This window comes from Lissotriton vulgaris, chromosome 9, assembly GCF_964263255.1.
Source record: "Lissotriton vulgaris chromosome 9, aLisVul1.2, whole genome shotgun sequence".
NCBI classification, from domain to species: domain Eukaryota; kingdom Metazoa; phylum Chordata; class Amphibia; order Caudata; family Salamandridae; genus Lissotriton; species Lissotriton vulgaris.
Window position 1 is genome coordinate 1,166,401,810 of NC_141697.1, and position 18,611 is coordinate 1,166,420,420.

Consider the following 18,611-nt stretch of genomic DNA (forward strand, 5'->3'; position numbering starts at 1 on the left):
TGGATAGAATGCTCAAATTAATCTCCACCATTGATCATTACTACCAGCGACATCCCACTATTTTTGTTACTCCAATGCCACATCATGTAGAACATTATATAGTTCTTTATGGGAATTTAAGTAATTGATCTGTAGAGATGTCCTTTTTAAGAGGGGGCGACAAAAGGAGGAAGGGGTTGCAATTTTGATCTCTCCTTGCCTTGTGAGTGTAACTGTTATTTTTTTATGGTGTAGGTATAATGTTTGAATGCTTGTTACTAAAATGAATTTGCAAGAAAGGCTTGGTTATAAATCTCCGGGTCTTGAACTTTTCTTGGCTATGTTCCCATTGCTTCACATATGCGACTCTCTTGCAGGTGAATCTGAAGTCTGGCGTCCCGGCTGATAGCAACAATGAGACCTGCACTGCTGGGGCTGGGTCCCTACTGGTGGAATTTGGTATCCTCAGTCGCTTACTGGGGGACTCCACCTTCGAATGGGTAGCCCGTCGGGCAGTACGAGCCCTCTGGAGCCTCCGAAGCAATGATACTGGTTTATTAGGTAAGAAGTTAAGACTGACTTCTATCTTAAAATGTGTGGATGTGGTAATGAAACCTGTATCTTGGTGTGTGGCTTTTGTTTCATTGTAAGATGATGAGTGAATGTGCATGGTGAGACTAAAGTTCAAATTGACCTGGTTTGTGCATAAAGTATCCTGAGCTTCTGGTGTTTTGCAGGAAATGTTGTGAACATCCAGACTGGACACTGGGTGGGGAAGCAGAGTGGTCTCGGAGCTGGACTGGACTCTTTCTACGAGTACTTGTTGAAGTCCTACATACTCTTTGGAGAAAAGGAAGATCTGGAGATGTTCAATGATGCCTACAGGAGTATCCAGAGTCATATGAGGAGAGGGTAAGCTGTAGCTGAGGTCACTTAAAGAAGTGTGCATTAAAGGATGGTTTAAGTTTGGTGTAGAACGTTTGTCCTTGTTGTGCAATAATCGGGGCAACTGGAATTGTGTGGCGGGGGAGGCCCAAGTTATGCAACAGGGTTGAGTAGATTGTGCGCAAGAAAACGTAAATCATGTGGCGTAATGCAGCACATTTTGTGATATATTTAGATATTTTGTTATTTTTACACTTGTTACCACTGTCTGGGAATTGGTTGCAACCTCTTTAGTTCCAGTTTAACGCTGAAATAGAGCAATGAGCAGAAGAAAGATGACCAGTCAGCATTTAAGTATCTTTTGAATCGTTTGAGCTGGAAACAAATTGATTTTGTTAAAATCTGCAAAGTATGTAGCAGATGGTGGATTATGTGGCAAATCCATAATTATGCGACAAACGCCACAGCTGCATAATTCCAGTAGCTGTGGCAATAATCTTCTTGAACGTGTAGCTGTACAACTAATCATTTCTATGTTTTAGTAGAAGTGGAAAGGACATTTACGAGTTCTGTACACTTATACTGAAGGATTAAGGTTGAGTGGTGCATGGCATCTTTTTTTGTTAATTTTGTATAAACATTTGTGAGCATTAGTCTCTGCAACTAAAGCACAAATTGCATCTAGATCTTCAGGTAGTATTGTCCATGTTATGTAATATTGATCACTTTTAAAAGCTGGAGTATAAATGCCCTATCCAGCATATATGTATCCTTTTTTAACCGTTGGAAACTTTTCTGGGCTCCATGCATCTTACATTTCTCAACCTACGCTCAAAATACCTCAGTTCATTATCTATTTATACTCACAGGATTGGAGTCCTTTACACAGTGGTGGTAGCACGTATTCTCACTTTTGAACTTGGATTTTCATAAACTGTTTTTACGTTGATAGGAGAGAATCCTGCAATGAAGGGGAAGGGGATCCCCCACTCTACGTGAATGTGAACATGTTCAGCGGGCAGCTGATGAACACCTGGATTGATTCTCTACAGGCCTTCTTCCCTGGTCTCCAGGTTTGCAAATCCTCATCTTTGCCATCTGCTTCTCCTATGAAACATTTTGTTCAGATATGCACCTTTTTGTTTCCTTATTCTGATTGTTATTTTTGCTAAGAGTAGCTCCCGGTAGCTGTACAAGCCATAGACATATTTGTCCTGAAGGAATAACCTAAACACCAACCAATGTACTCTTGAATGCTCAAGCAGGCTACACTTTCTCTGGATTTATTCTTACCGGAATGTCTCACTTTCTTCATTGTAAATCATGTTACATTCTCACTCTCAATATCACTGCTTTTTTTGTAATAAAAGTTGTTTTTTAATTTTCTTTCTCCAGTGCACATGTTCTGTGAGGGGTAATGACCTGTGCCAGTATCACAGAACAGGAAGAATTAAAAAAGGTATCTGATAGACATCTAACCGCAGATTCCTTAACTTAGCATATCCCCAGGCATCAGACTGGATCTGGAAAACTTTTTCCCCAGCAGTACCTCTGCATGCCGGGGGACGGCGTCGCCCAGCTCCATCCTGACGTCGTCCACGGAAGTAACGTCAATCGAGCCATTTAAATCCCCACTGGTGTGCTGATGTCAGTTTTCTTCTTTTCCGTGTCCCAACGCGGATCCGGGAGAAGTGGTTCCTCTGGTCTGTTTTGTTTTTCAGGCCTTCTCAACGCCTTTCCGCGTTCGGAACAGTGTACCGATGCCTGCGGGTTTCAAGTAGTGTGAGACCTGTACGCGGCAGATATCGGCGCCGGATCCACACAAGATCTGTATGTGCTGCTTGGGTGAGCACCACAACTCCACGGAGTGCGTCGCCTGCCGGCAGCTGAAGTCAAAGTCCCTGCGAGATTGACGGATGAAGTTGATGTCCGCCCGGTTGTCCTGGTCAGATTCCTTGCGACGCTGGCCTCCGTCTCCAACGGAGGGGTCCAAGCGGCGCAGTAGTTCATCCCATGCTGAGGTTCCTGTTCTGGGCAGGTCCCAGAGTCGTTCCCGCAGACGTCGCTGGCCTGCCACAGGTAAACACCGGAAAAATTCAAGGATGTCGTCGACCTCACGGAAGTGTGACATTGGGGCCTGCTGCTCCCGGTCTTCACCGAACATGGGCCCTCAGGAGTCGACTCCCGCCTACCCACCATTTCCTGGTGTTGGGGCGACTCGGACCCAGATGGAGACCTATTCCAGGGTCCTGCAGGCCATTTTTGGGTCACCATCTCTCCCTGGCGTGCCTTCGGGCAAGGACTCAGATCGGGGGTTCGCTGGTGGGTTTGCCCTCGGCGCCGACAGACTTCCTCGACTCTGGTTCTGGAGTCGCTGTGACGTCGAGACACGGCCTGGAGGGGCATCCCACTCTGATGTCTGGCCCTCCTACAGCGTCCTTGCACAGCCTGTGGGGTTCCCTGCGTCATAGCTGGATGCAGCTGCAGTGCGGAACTTGACTCCGTGTCGATGTTGTTCCTCCCCGCAAGTTCCCACCTCGGTGGAGGTCGAGTCGACGCCGGAAGGATGAGTCCCCTTCAGTGGTCATCGACGTCGATCCGACGCCGGTTTGGTCCCCGGCAGTTTCTCTGTTGGTAGAGGACGTGACCCCAGAAGGTTCTATACCTCCAGGGTTGTTTTACTGCTCCACGGAGCAGGTGCCCATGGGGCACTGGCTGGCTCAACATTCTGCGGAGCCTCTGCCATTTGGTGGACAGATTAGCCTGCAGCCATCCCCTACGGATGACTTGCTGTCACCGCCTAGGATGGCCACGGAGGTTGGCTCAGCGTTTGCAAGGGCGGTTTGCAAGGCTGCGGATGTCTTGCGGATGTAACCGCCCTCTGTCTCCCTGCCTCCGAATCCTTTGTTGGATCTTCTCCACCAGGGCACGGTGGTCATGAAGCCCTTGTTGCCTTTTGGCAGATCAATAGATGATGTCCTTTTGGGGACTTGGGCCTGGCCCTCATTGGGGGACCCTGTGGGTTGAGCTATTGCACATCGCCATCGTCTGGCTCCAGATGACCCTGCTTGTTTGTCCCTCCATCCTAGGGCTCAAGGACTTGTAGTCCAGGCAGTGCTCCCTTCCTCTCCTCCTCAGTTGCTTCCTCCCACTCGGGTGTCTAGGTGGTTGGAGTCGTGTGGCCGCAATGTCTTTGCGTCCACCAGCTCGGGTCTTCGGTCGCTAAACACGTCCTGCGTGTTTGCTCGGGCTACTTTTGCCCTTGGGACTCAGTCGAGCAACTCCTTCCATCTTTGCCGTAGGGCCCTCTTGCTGACCTGGACCGGCTTATTCGAGATGGCTGCGACATGGCGCGGTTTCCCATCCAGTCGGCCATGGACACCACTGAATCCGTGGGTCGAGCTATGGCCAAGTCAGTTGCTCTGCTTCGCCTTGTGTGGCTACGTGTTGGCAGTTTCCCGGAGAATGTTTGGGAGCGACTCTGGGATCTGCCCTTTGATTAGGTCAATTTGTTTGACAAGCATGCTGACTCGGCAGCCCAGAGCCTCGTGTCTGGGGTTCCATGACTCCCATGATTTTTAGTCCTCATGGCGGACTTTTGATTTCTTATGCAGTATTGTCACTGCTTTTCTGTGTTCCATCTCTGGGTTCAACACATTACTTCCCTGAATGGTTGTATGGCTGATCAGCCTTGTTTTTTCCCCTTCCTTTGGTACAGCTAGGCCAGCTGTTTATACTTTCCTTTTGACCTCTGCCTATGAGCTTGTCTCAAGAGTTGCCCCTTGCTTTTTTTATAGGGATGAGACGTACCCTATGTGCGGTATTCGTTCGCTATTATGTAGCTGCTCCTCCTTGCCCGGGAAGTTTCGGAGGCTCCTGTGGTGTCTCCTTTATATATTTTCTGTCCCTCCGGGGACTTTTCCTATGGGTTGTACTGAAGGCTTCTCACTGTGTTCCGTATTCCTGCTGTGGTAGGATGCCTCCTTGGAGGAGACCCACGGACTGGTGTGGCCCTCTCCTGCGTCTGTGGACGCAGGCTGCTCCACTGTATTGCTGGCGTTCTGCCATATCCGAACCCCCAGTGGGTTTCAAATCCTTCTGTCCAGCCTTTGGCTAATCTTTCAGCTTTCGATGGGCCCCTGGCTCTCTTCAGCATGAGTACGCATCCATGTGGGCGCATTGTTCTGCTCCAGATAGGTTTCTTTGTGTTCTAGGCGGGTGTGTGTGCTGTCACAGGGGCCCATAGTATTCCTTGCCCCACTGTCTTTATTTTTTAATTTTTAATTTTTTTTATTATAAACAATTTTTATCAAGGAAGGAAAAAGAAAAACATAATGCAATGTCAAGACAATAATTGGGTCTACAGTATGGTTTTACACAGCACAGTGCAAACAGATTCTGAAAAGTCCAATACACTCCCCACTTCCCCCTCGATTAGACGTAGCAAGAATTGTCCAGTACAGCCACCATGCAGCCATTACATGAATGGTAAAATGTGGAAACCTGGCACCCACAGCAGTTGACACTTAGTAATCGATCAATCACTTTAATCAGTGGGCACATGGTCGAGCTCAGGGAGGTCAAGTAATGCATGTTGTTCCCGCTGTAATCCAACTGTAGGAGATAAACAGATTGTGCCTCTATATTTATTCCACTTCCCCCATTTGTAGTCCCATTTTTTGGGGCACCCCCTGTGCTTGATTACATCCTTCTCAGCAATCATTGCTCTGTCCATGTCAACTGTCCAATCCCGCCTGGTCAGGGCCCCCACCCCCCACTTTTGTGCAATATTATGTTTAGCGATGGCCCACCCTAGTTAGATCTGTGGCATCCCAGACATTTAAAAGAGACAACCGGGGAGAGGCCTTCAGAGTCTTGCCACTCGCTCTCTCCATCTGCTCAGTAACTCTATCCCAATATTGTCGCACTATTGCCCAATAGGGCAATCCATAGAATATGAAAAAAGGTTCCCGGTTGACGGCACTGCCGGAGACACAGGGCGTCCGCTCTCCTACCCATTTTGGCCAAGGTCTTCGCATCTAAGTAGACACGGTGGAGAATCTTCAGTTGGACCAGTTGCAGCTGGCCCTACTGCCTTGGCTGTGTTCTCTTCCTGTGGTATTGTCTTCTTCCCTGGTGTTGGTTAGGGCTTGTGCTTTTTGCATGGCTCACACCCTGTCTGGGGTTTGCCTAAGGGCAGTTGAGTCTTCGCCAGATGGGTATCTGCTGCGTTTTGACTTGTGCCCTTTGCTTCCCTCTGCCCTTCCCCGGCGGGGCTCAAGTTCTTCTGTTCGTTACTGCACACGGCTCAGGTGTTTCTCCTCCTGCCCTCTGCTGCGATTTGAAGTGGACATATTCTGTCTCCGGATGATCTCTGGCATCATCCAGTCTCTATATATATATATATATATATATATACTTTTTCTGACACTCTATATCTGGTTATTACTGAGTCGTTCTTCTTCATTAATGTGGTGCTCAGTGTCCCCAACTGTATCGCAGTCGGGGACACTGACCACCACAGTCTTTCCTTCCCCTTTTAGTGGATGGACATTCTATGTCCTGCTTTGTTTTACATCGGGCCGTTGGGACCACTTGGGCAACCTTCTATTCTCTAGATTTGCTCTTCGAGTTTCTCCTTGGTTGTCACAATGTCTGCTTACGTGTATTCTTATAAGCCCCATCTATGTATCTCCTGGTAGTCGTAGTTTGTATGTCTAGGCATGAAGACATCTGCCCCTGACATGCCATTGTTCGGCATCTGCTGTTGTGTACGCTCTGTTTGTATGTTCTGTGACTATCATACTGTTTAGTCCCTTCTCTGGGACTTTCTCTCTTGCAGATCTTTGGATCCTATGCTTATTTTCACTTATTTTTGCAGAAGTTTATGCACTGACCATTCTGGTTCTGTGATTTCATTTTATCCCTGTCTGGACGAGAGTAGGCTTGTACTGTCCTCTGACGGATTGTGGTACCTTGCTTCCCTTGATCATGCTTCCACACTTAGCTCATGGGTCTGGTGTCTGCCACACTGGCATTACTGTCCCCACCTTGATCTAGTCAATGCTATTAACAGCTTACTTCCCTTGGGAACTTGGTAGCTTCCAGTCGCAGACCCTTTTCCAATGGGGTATAGATTTGGTATCTATTCTAAGTTAAGGACTCTGCGGCTAGATGTCTCTATCAGATGAACAAGTTACTTACCTTCGGTATCGATGTATCTGGTAGAGACTCTGAGTAGCTGCAGATTCCTTAACGCCTGCCCATCCTCCCCGTTCTGCGAGGACCTTTCCAGGTTGGGTTCTACTCACTTGCCTCATTGCAGGTGGCCGTGGTCTTTTTGAGGGGTGCTCTGGTTCACCTCCCTCCGGGGCAAGATGTATCATTCTGTTTTAGTTTGTTGGCTCTCCAACCATTCTCGTTGTTTGGTAGAAGGGTTATGTGCCCTTCCATGTTCTTCCACCCTGGTTCTTCTGGCGTAGGGATTCTCATGTTATTCTACCCTCCCTCCACCCTAGTCTGTTTCTCCCCTTACTTTGGGGTCTCCTTGTCTGTGCTGCAGTCGATTGGGTTGGGGATCTATTTGACTATTCTACAGCGTATAGGTCATTATGGGGGGTGTGGTGCACATTCTCTGTTACACACGTGTGGCCACTTGCCATAAATCATGCTGTTCCAATCTTGTTATCCTTTACAGTTACATCCTGTGGTTAGACTGTCTTTCATACAGTTCCATCCTGTGGTTGTAAACTGTCCTTTGTTTCTCATGCCTTTCAATTCATCAACATGGTGATGTTTCTCATCATTCTGTGATTTGTTGTCGTTTCCAATATTTTTGGTCTTTTTTTATCACACTGTTCCTGTATGCTCACCTCCCAGACTGCTCGCAGTCTAGTTTGGAGCACCGACGGACAGAGCGGGGCTTCCTTCTCCGAGCAGTCAGCCGGGTGAGGTGAGGCCTTCCTCCCACATAAAGCTGGGAAAGAGGAGGTAGCTCTTATCTGCAAATACATATTTTGCATGTCGGGTAGGGTGGCGAGGGCCACAACTTTACCTTAATATTCTTTAATTACACTGTTTTCACTTGTTACAAATTTTTCCTGCAGTAGCTTGTATCATATCAACATCTAGGTCCTGAAGAAAGCCGGGTCAGTTGACCATGACGGCTGAAACATGTCGACCGCACTAGTTTATAGCCAGGAGATAGTTATTATTTCTCATACTATCAGGTTATTTTAAATATGGTTCTTGGATAATTCTTAATAAATATATATTTTTTGTCCAAGTAGCTATTTTTAAATTCTCACACACTTTAGCACTGCACCACACCAGAGACATACGATTTGAACATTCACCTTGGCATGAGTCGTTTAGGAGCATGAGGTCAGGTACCCAGCAGGGCAAGATGGCTCAGGGCTGTGGTCCTAGACCTGAATCTCCTTGAGCTCCAGATAACGATGTTCCACCAGTAAGGGTGGGCCGATGTACTCTTGAATCTAGCCAGGTGATGGGTCAAATATTGGAACTGGGTCTTTACATTCCTGCAGCATTCAGTTGTTTTCAGTGCCTTTCAAGCTAGACTGGGCATCTCCTCATTAGTTGTGTTCACTTTGATCGGGGAGCGGAGGTGTTTTCAGTCTCTAATCAATTCCCCTTAGACCCTTCTTTACATTCTTTTTCGTCCATTGACGTAACTTCTGTGGACGATGTCCGGACGGAGCTGGGCGACGCCGTCCCCCGGCGCGCAGAGGTACTGCCGTTGTGACCCTTGCAGACAAGGGAGTTCTGTTGTAGAAATCTTCGACAATAGTGAGTGGACGCACAGAATTCATATACATTTGTGGAGGCCTTTAGGCCCCCTTAGGGACCAGGATGAGGAGTGTGTCTGTTCATGTACTGAAACATCAGTCTATACTTCACTGTCCATGTCTCAGCAGGGTACTCCCAGCCATCCTTTCTCCTCCTCCCACAAGAACCCTGATGTTGTTGCAGCCTGGTGGGATCAGGGTGGGCTCTGTGCTCACTTTTCAAGGGCTCCAATTTGGCGAGGGGAAGTTGAGGGGCACAGTTTGTATTTCCTTCAAGGGCCTTTTTACCCTGTACTCACTTTTATTGATAGCTACCACATTCACACGCCTGGGCGTTAATCGATTTGCCTGGCACCATGTTGCGTGAAAATGTGTGTAATGACAGTTTTTTTCATGGCATTCCTGCTAACTTTGTGTCTGCTGCAATGTTTATTACAGAGTGGTTGCTGTACAGATCTGCAACCCCTTCTGTAATACCAGTGCCCCAAAAGTTCTAACTTTGGTGTGTTTGCATGAAAATGGAATCCCCATTAATACTGTACTGAGGTTTCTGACCATGGATGTGATCTTTGTAGCCATATGTTTAAAACCAGATAAAATTGACAAGAAACTGATTATGTACCATTACTGCAGTGTTCTTATTTTTGCTAATATGTAGCCGGATCGCTTTTCAGTCGATGTACACCACAAACATTAAGACTTCGATCTGTTGGCTTTTCTACTAGGTTTTGAAAGGAGACATAGAAGACGCCATTTGCATGCATGCTTTCTACTATGCTATTTGGAAGCGATATGGAGCGTTGCCAGAGAGGTATAACTGGCAGCTGCAGGCACCAGATGTCGCCTTTTACCCTCTGCGGCCTGAGCTAGTGGAATCAACTTATCTTCTGTATCAGGTACTAAACCAGCTCCCGCCATTTACAAGCTACCCATTTGTTGCATGATGTGTAGTCATTATCTTCATCTGTGGCAAGAATTAGTGGTGAACGCAAATATCAAGCATGCAATTGACTGAGTGTCCAAGGGCCTTAGTTCTTTTGGTGGCATATTCATGATATTGAACTAATTTGTATTTGAGGCGTTGTTCCTTTAAATCAGTATTCTGAATGATTGATTGATGATTATTCCAATCTGTTCTTTTGTCTTCCTCAACTTTTAACATTTAGGTTAAATATAAAAGGTTTGGGGCATGTCAGGGAAAATGAAGTGTGTTCCAAAAATGCAGTTTTGTTTCCCTGCCATATCTTCCATGTGTGGTGCTTAAAATCCTGCGTTTTATGTAGTCCTTCCTCCAACTTTCACATGCCTTTGTTTTTGTACATAGCAGAACCGAGGAAGAGGGCATTGTCAAGAAGAGAAGCTTACATTCACTTAAGCTGTTTGTTCTGTAATTAAAGTATTAAATATAGCGCATGCCTAGCCACAGGACAAACCAGCGCTTTTTCATGTAGCAATTAACAAAGGCAGTTATAAAGAGAATTTGGCATAGAAGAATGAGCATAGGGTAGGGGCATTGAGAATGGAGTATAGAGCAACATGCTTTATTGTAAGTGGAATTATGGTGCTCCAAAACACCACTGGTAGGAATTATACTTAAGTCAATCATGGAGGTAATATCTGAACATATTGATTTTTATGTCTTTCCTGAAAGCCAAAAGTTTTGAATTTAGCCTTGCATAGTCTGGTATAGGGTTCCAAAAGTCTATGAGCTTGTAGCTTGGGTTTTCTTGACTTTTTGAATTTCATTAATCAGACAATCTCAAGCCCTAGTACTTTGATGTCCATATGTCTTTTTACTGCACAGATGGGAAGGAAGAGCAATGTGGATTGCTATATGTATGATGGATGCAATTTTGAAATCCACTCTTGCTTCAGTGGAGATGGAGGGGGTCTGATCAGATAAATGAGTTGTTTCAGTAGCCAAGCTGCTGCTTGTAGAATGGCTCGAAGGCAGCGGTTGTAGCTTTTAGATGGTTGAGAACAAGGGCCTGCCCTGCGGATCTGAAGTCTGTGTGGAGAATGGTCAGTTAGGTGTTGAGTGTTGATAGGATGATGATTCGGTTAGTTTGATGATGTAGTAATGTATGGAGAGTGTTGACTAAGATTAGCATGCCAATCAAGCCGCCGGTTTATGCTTCCATACCATCTGACTCCTGCGACGCGTTTTCCCATTCCTGCCTGATTATCATCGTAAGACTCTGGTCCAGACCTTGGTGGTCAGTAGACTGGACTACTGCAATGGCCTGCTCATCTTGGCCAATGAGGAACAACTAAATCGTTTGCAAGTGGTCCAGAACACCGCGGCAAGACTGGTGCTCAATGTTTTGCCCAGGACTCCCTGCCGCCCGCTTTTGGACAGCCTTCATTGGCTGCCTGTTCGGCAGCTGGTTAAATATAAAATCTGCTGTACCATACACAAATGTCTTTTTGGGGCAGGCCCTAAGTACTTAACGGACAAGTTCATACCCTATAGTCCTGGACGTTCCTTGCGTTCAAGTAACCAGCAACTGCTTCAGGTCCCTTTTTAAAAAAAAAAAATATATATTGTTTTCCTGGCTGGAGGGGCAGGCTGATTCACGAGCTCCTCGCCCTTAGCCTAGCACAAGGTTGGAGACAGGGAGGCGGGAACTGCGACCAGACGCTCGCCTGGACGGCTGCCATCTTGTGGTGGGCCAAGGCCGAGCAGTCTAGTCTTTCTCCTCCCCTGTTCCCCTGGTGCATAAAGGTCGCGATGACGCGACCGCGCAGCAGACGCGTGCAGCAGGCACGCCGGTGGCGCGCCGGCGGCGCGCCAAAGGCAAGCCCGTCTGCGCCCGTCCGAGCCGGGCCTAGGGCCACGCACTCTGTTGGTTGCACTACGGGGGATCCACATAGGGTGACATATAGCCCAGATGCGTTGCGTGACTTGATGGGACCAGGGAGAAAATCCAGCTGTGCAGTCCTATTCTTGAATAAGGACCAACCATCTAGCCCATGTATCTGCTCGGGTTGCTTGAGAGCGATCCAACTGTATTAATGTCCCCCATTAAGGCCTTATCCAGAGTAGATCGAGGAAATCATAAAGCAGTGGAATGCAACTTTGAGTGCCTCCTCGTGAATGCTAGATCGTTGGTCAAGCACAGCTTGGAGTGCGCCCTGTTAATACAGGAAGAAAACATTAAAATCGCTTTTATAACTGAATCGTGGACGGATGCTGCTTCCGGCCCGGACTTAGTCCATGCCACTCCCCCTGGTTACCTTAGTTTTACGAGAGACCGGCCACTGAGGAAAGGTGGAGGTTTGGCAGTTATTTATCATAACTCTCACAATGTTCTTTTTCACCCGTTAACTGTGGACGGCTGTGAAGCGTTAGCTTTTAATTTTACCTTAGGCAAACATCATTCATTTAATGGGTGTTTAGTTTATCGACCCCCGGGTTCTAAAATCATCTTCTTGAGCTCTGTGGGAAGTATTCTGGAGGAGGGACTCTGCTCTAAGGACTTTACGGTCCTGGGAGATTTCAACTTCCATTTAGATTAAAAAATCCCATGGATGCGGATACCAACACACTTATTGACCTGATGGATGGCGCCGCGCTTAAACAACTGGTTAGTGGCCCCACGCATAAGGCCGGTCATACCCTAGACGGGATTTTCTCAAACCACCCTTGGGCTTTACTAAATCCTTACCGCTCACCTGGTCTGATCACAGGGCGCTGCTATTCGCCATCTCTTTGCCTAAATCCCAAGGTGGGGGGTGCTCGCCTAAAGTAGCCAGGGTATGCAGGGCCTGGAATAAAATTGAGGGTAGCGTATTGGAAGAGTATCTGCTCTCCTCAAAGGAGCCCCTTCCATCAGAGGTGGAAGCGGCGGCGCTCGCCCACACTAGTTGGATTGATAAAGCCTGCAATATTCTTGCCCCACCCAAACTACGCCTCCTGGTCAGAGCCCAGCCTTCAGCGCCGTGGTTTTCGGAGGAATTAAGAAATCACAAGTTGCAATGTAAAAAACTGGAAAGGGTCTGGCGGAAGGAGTACAGGGAAAGTGACAGAAGTCTTCTTAAACAAAGTCTTCTAACATATAAAAAAACGGTGGGGAAGGCAAAACAAGAATACTATACAAACCGCATAAATCTGGCTAAGAACTCTGCGAAGGAACTGTTTACTACGGTGGCAGCTTTGGCTGACCCGGTTCCCGCGACCATTCCCGCAAGTTCTGAATTATGTGAAGATCTTGCCAGATTCTTTGAAGGTAAGGTGGAAATGATTTTGAAAGCCTTCTCTTGTCATGAGAGGTTGAATAGCCAGGCGGTCCCCTCAGAAATCGATAGGCAGTCATCCTTAGGACATAACCTCGACAGTTTTTCGCCAGTAAATGGCGAAGAAATTAGGCAGCTATTGCTAGCAGCAAAATAAGGTGCTCCATCAGACCCTTGTCCGGTGGCTGTAATAAAAATGGCCCCAGATCCGATAGTGTCATCACTGGTGACCGTTTTTAACAGAATGCTTGCGACAGGAGATTTTCCAGCATGTTGGAAACGGGCATCAATTCTGCCCCTACTAAAAAAACCTAACCTGGATATTAGGGACCCTAATAATTATCGCCCAATAGCAAGGCTCCCACTACCAGCTAAATTAATAGAAAAGGTGCTGAACACTCAATTAAGCTCCTTCCTGGCTGCCACTCAATCTCTGGACCCCTCTCAGCATGGTTTTAGATCTTACCATAGCACGGAATCCGCCCTCATTAAAACAACTGAGGAGATCAGAGCGGTGACCGATGCGGGAGAGAGGGCTGCCCTGGTGCTGCTGGACCTCTCCGCGGCCTTCGACACGGTCCACCATGGGATCTTATTGGACCGCTTGAAGGCCTGCGGAGTTCAAGGGAAAGCGCTTGACATACTTAAAGCTTTCCTTTCCGGCAGAGTCCAGAGTGTGGCCTTGGGAGACTGAGTCAAAACCCTTCACCTTGCCCTGCGGAGTTCCTCAGGGCTCGTCTTTGAGCCCAATGTTATTTAACGTTTACGTCAGCTCGTTGACACCAGTAATTCGGGCACAGGTTTTGATCTTACATCATATGCTGACGACACACAGATTGTGGTGTCGGTATTTCCAGGGAGGGAAGAAGAGGTAGCTAGGAATTTCCAGGACTGTATGCTGGCGGTCGGAAACTGGATGGCTGCTAACTGCCTTAAATTAAAACCGAAGTTATAGTGTTTGGTTCAAACACCAACTTCTGGAGTCCAAGCTGGTGGCCAGACCAAATGGGCAAGGCCCCCATCCCAGTAGCGAAGGTGAAAAACCTGGGGGTGTTGATCGATGATCAACTTACCTTTCGTCCCCAGGTCAATGCGCTATCTTCTTCGGTAGCCTACCTGCTCAAATCTATCCGTAAGATCCTTCCATTCATCCCTGGCAGCGATAGGAAAACTGTAGTCACAACGCTGGTCATGGCAAAGTTGGATTATTGCAATAGTTTATTTCTTGGTGCCTATCAGGGGGTACTTAATAAACTGCAGGTACTCCAAAATGCGGCGGCCAGGCTCATTTTGGGGATCCCTAAATTTGTCCCCGTGTCCCAGGAGTTGGTCAAGCTGCACTGGCTTCCAATGCGAAAGAGAATTCTTTTTAAAGCTCTTTGCCTTGTATTCAAGTCCCTACAAGGCAAGGGACCTTTAGTTTTTCGGCGGTACTTTTATTGGTACCGACCGACTAGAAATCTTAGATCTGCTGACATGGGGCTGATTGCGGTGCCTCGGATTAGGAGAGTGCGCTGGGGAGGCAGAAGCTTTGTGCTGGGCGCAGCCAAAGCGTGGAATGCCTTGCCCCATGCCCTCAGAAAACTGACGGACCTCATGGCCTTTAGAAGAGCTTTAAAGACATGGCTGTTTACCCTCTGATTCCCTAACCTGCCTCTATCTCAGGAGTAACACTTAGCGCCAGGACACCTACGAGTAACAGAGCGCTGTACAAATGTCAAAATAAAATAAATAATAAAATAAATAGGATTAAGGGGGTAAGACAGGGAGGGCTATAAAGGTCCTATTCTCTGGAACTCACTTCCACTTGCCCTAAAGATTAACTCAAATTTCCAATCCTTTAGGAAGCTCCTTAAAACTCATCTATACTCGACTTCATAATCTGCTGGTAGTTTAATTATTCAGTTATCAGTCCAATATCTGTACCAATGCGCAAGCGCTGAGATACCCCTTCGGGGGTCGAATCCTGCGCTATATAAATAAATAAATAAATAAATAAAGCCAAACGCCTTGGCAAGTGGAACTGCAGTTGGAAAGATGAATAAAGGGTGAAAAGCGTTCAGTCATCTTTGGAGAAGAAATTCAATCTTTCTAGGGTTCATTTTCTAGGACAGAGAAAGGACTTTACAAGTTGGTAAGTTTGATAGCTCAGACACTTGGTGGTAAAGCGGAGTGTTTGCATTTTGATGAATGGAAATGGATGCGTCCTAAAGGATTATTGCTAGAGGCTCCCTGTTGAAGTGAATAGGTTAGGTGAAGAAATAGACCATTGCCCTGATCCTCACTGAAGTTAAGGAGCTTCGTAGGAGTCGAGCCTTCACACACTAAGATCTTGAAGAAAGTAAATATTTAAAGCAGCTCAGTAGAGTTCCCTCTATTCCCATTCTGGAACTAAAGATCTCAGTAAATTTTGGTCTATGGGCTGATGCTGCACTTGTATTTTAGGGTTACTGGCTCTACGATTGACAACGTAACCACTAGACTGCATCTCCTTTTACTCCTGCAGCTCTGAAGGTGGTTTCGAATTGTGCAGTTTATTGTATGTTTTTATTGTCAATTACCGATTAACAGACTAATTTATTTTTGAATTAAAGAACGTATGAAAAAGTGGAGCAATTACTTGGGTGCTATTGCTCCAGGATGAATCCTGCTTACTGCTCGGCCTAAAAGTGAAACGAACGTTCCATATTAAATTATCTCAGTGGTGCACTGTTTAGGTTAGCAATTTTTTCTGGTGTCTGGAGCACGACCATGATCCCAAGCCGTACTCCGACTGTCCGGCCATGCACCCGAAGCCCTTGCAGGAGCGATTCCAAAACCTTTTGGAGGACCAGCAGTCGGCTCCGCGCCGCTCGAGGTCCTGGTCAAGAACAAGGTCTCGGAGCCATCACCACTCGTCTTCAAAGTCTTCGCACTCCTCTGGTAAGTCGAAGCACAAGAAGAAGGCTAAGAAGCATCTTTGCTCTTCGCCTTCTCGCCATCCGTCGGCTGACGCGGAACCGGAGTGTCGTCGCTCTCCGGCTCCTCCTTAGCAGCCCACTTATGGGACGACTCTCCGCTTCACTCACTTTCCGGGAGCCGGAGCGACCCCTGCCCGGCTCCGAGCTCCGAACTTTCTATGAAGCGGTGCATAGCATCTTGGGCAGCTGAACTCAGCCGGCGCGGATTCGGCTCGGGACCCTGGGCCTTCTAGGCTGTTGGCTTCCGCTCCAGCACCGGAGGGACCAAGACTTTCTAGGCCTGGATCCAGATCCTGCTGGTCGATCTCACGGTGCAGATTCCAGTGGCGACACCCCCAACTCGGTTGTGCTCCCAGCCGGCGTCGACCCCAGCCTCACCTGTGACTTGGGCATGGAGCTGGACCTGCACTGACTGACGCCGGTACTGGCACTGACCAACGCCGGGACCGGCACTAACCGCTGGCACCGAATGGTACTTTTGTAACTCTGTTCTTCCTTGACGTTCCCTACCTCCCCTGACTGGCAGCCAGAGGAGGACTGGGAGGGGTCTGGTGACTCTGTAGCAGACCAACTTGAGGACCCGGACTGGCGAGAGGAGTTCGGTGAGGCCAGGGTTCTGGACAACCTCACCAAACCTTGGTATGCTTTCTCCCCATGCTGTCTCTACGGAGGAGGGGGCCTCCTACGCTGTGGCCTTTTAATGAGGCCCTCACTGACATCCTTCAAGGCACTTGTTCCAAGCCCAGCACAGGGGCTTCTGTGGATAGCATGATTGCCCTACTCCACCGGGCGACCCACTTTTCCTCTCCCAACACCCTACCCCGAGAGCTTGGTTGACAAGCCTCAACATCAAAAGGCGCATTCCCTACTGCTTCCCCAGACAGGGAATCCAAGAAGCTTGACCATCTTGGGTAGATTGTTTTCTTGCACCAGCTTAGGACTGCAGTCGGTGAACACTGCATGTCTCTTGTGCCATTACACGCACTCCATGTGGGACACGGTTGCCCGAGTGCTGCCACAGTGCCCAGAGGAGGCCCAGGCCATGCTCACCCACACTTTTGCAGAGGGTCGAGATGCAGCAAAGTTTGCCATCAGGTGTGGACTGGATACCTCCGACTGGTTGGGTAGAACGATTTCTACGTCAGTAGCCCTGAGGTGCTATGCCTGGCTGAGGTCCACTGGCTTCTCTGGGGATGTTCAATCAACCCTTTTGGACATGCCCTTTGACATCGCCTGTTTGGCGGCAAGGCGGACAACGCGCTTGTGCTTTTCAAGGACTCTAGGGCTACGGCCAGATCCTTGGGCCTCGCTGCCAACTCTCGCCCCATGCAGTCTGCTTTTGTGGATACGGAAGGGGTGCCCCAACACGTTACACCCAGAGCCACAGACCTGCACAAGCTACCAGGCCTCTGTGCAGCCGGGGACATGGGACCCAACGTCGTAAGTCTGGGGCCAGCAAGCGGGCCAGTCCACCAATGCCCCCCCTACCCCCCTCCCCCCTTGCAGCAGCCTTGAAACCTTCCTAGCCTGACTATTCAGGGCCACCACCTGCCAGTGGACGGCAGGATCTTCCGTCACCTCCCCCACTGGCACAACATCACGTTGGACAGGTGCGTTTTGCAGAAGTTCGAAGGGGCGACTCCCTCCCCTTCGAGACTACCCCTGCCTCCACGCGACCTACACTCCATTGCATGTCGGAGGATCATTTGGCCCTTCTCCGCCAGGAAGTTATGGCTCTCTTGGCCAAGGGAGCTATAGAAAGCGTCCCTGTGCCAGAAGTAGGTTGTGGTTGCTTTCCCCCCCCCCCCACACACTTCCTGGTGCCCAGAAAGGATCAAGGCCTGCATCGTATCTTAAACCTCGGGGACGTTGACCGCTTCTTTCGGAAGCAAATGTTCAAGATGTTAACCTTGGCTCAGGTCTAGTCTGCCCTCGACCCTAGAGACTGGATGGTAGCGTTGAAAGACGCTTACTTTTACATCCCCGTCTTGCCTGCCCATCGGCATTACCTACGGTTCACGGTAGGCCATGAGCATTTTCAGTTCACCATGCTCCCTTTTGGCCCTGCCAGCGCCCTTCCGGTGTTTATGAAACTGATGGCAGTGGTCGCAGCTCATCTGCGCAGATCAGGGGTTCCAGTCTTTCCCTATCTCTGACTGGCTGTTGAAGGCAAGCGTGCCCCAGGCTGTCGTTTCCCACCTCCAGACTTCGGCATTTGCTGGGGTTCACTATCAGTGTGCCGAAGTCGTACCTGATTCCCTCTTAGAAGCTCCTTTTCATTGGAGCGGTTCTGGACACAGCACAGTTTAAGGTCTATCCTCTCGCGCAGCGAGTCTGGGATATCTGGGCTATATCGATATTTCAGCCTCTATCACGGATTTCTGTGAGAATAACCCTGAGGCTGCTGGGCCTCATGGCCTCCTGCATCCTGCTGGTAGATCATGCTAGATGGCATATACCAGCTCTGTAGTGGGATCTGAAGTTCCAGTTCACAGTAGTGATGGCTGCGTCACTTCTGGGATGGGGCGGCCACATGGGGGAGGCAGAGATCTGAGGCTTCTGGTCTCCTTCGGAGTCCGAGCTCAGCATCAACCTTCTGGAGCTCTGCCTGATTCATCTTGCACTGTAGGCATTTCTTCCCTCTGTCAAAGGAAGAGTAGTGTAGGTGTTCACGGACAACACTACAGCCATGTGGTACTGCAACAAACCGGGTGGAGTGTGGTCGTAGACCCTTTGTCAAGAG

At 48.4% G+C, this 18,611-nt stretch overlaps 1 protein-coding gene across 1 annotated transcript in view; it reads left to right on the forward strand.

Moving 5' to 3' along the window:
• EDEM1 (ER degradation enhancing alpha-mannosidase like protein 1) overlaps window positions 1-18,611 on the forward strand; it is a 133,466-nt gene that overhangs the window by 56,879 nt on the left and 57,976 nt on the right. The window contains exons 5-8 of the mRNA XM_086939212.1: window positions 357-540; window positions 717-891; window positions 1,817-1,937; window positions 9,398-9,568. Of these exons, the coding sequence (XP_086795338.1) occupies window positions 357-540; window positions 717-891; window positions 1,817-1,937; window positions 9,398-9,568 (651 nt within the window). The remainder of the gene's footprint in view (window positions 1-356; window positions 541-716; window positions 892-1,816; window positions 1,938-9,397; window positions 9,569-18,611) is intronic.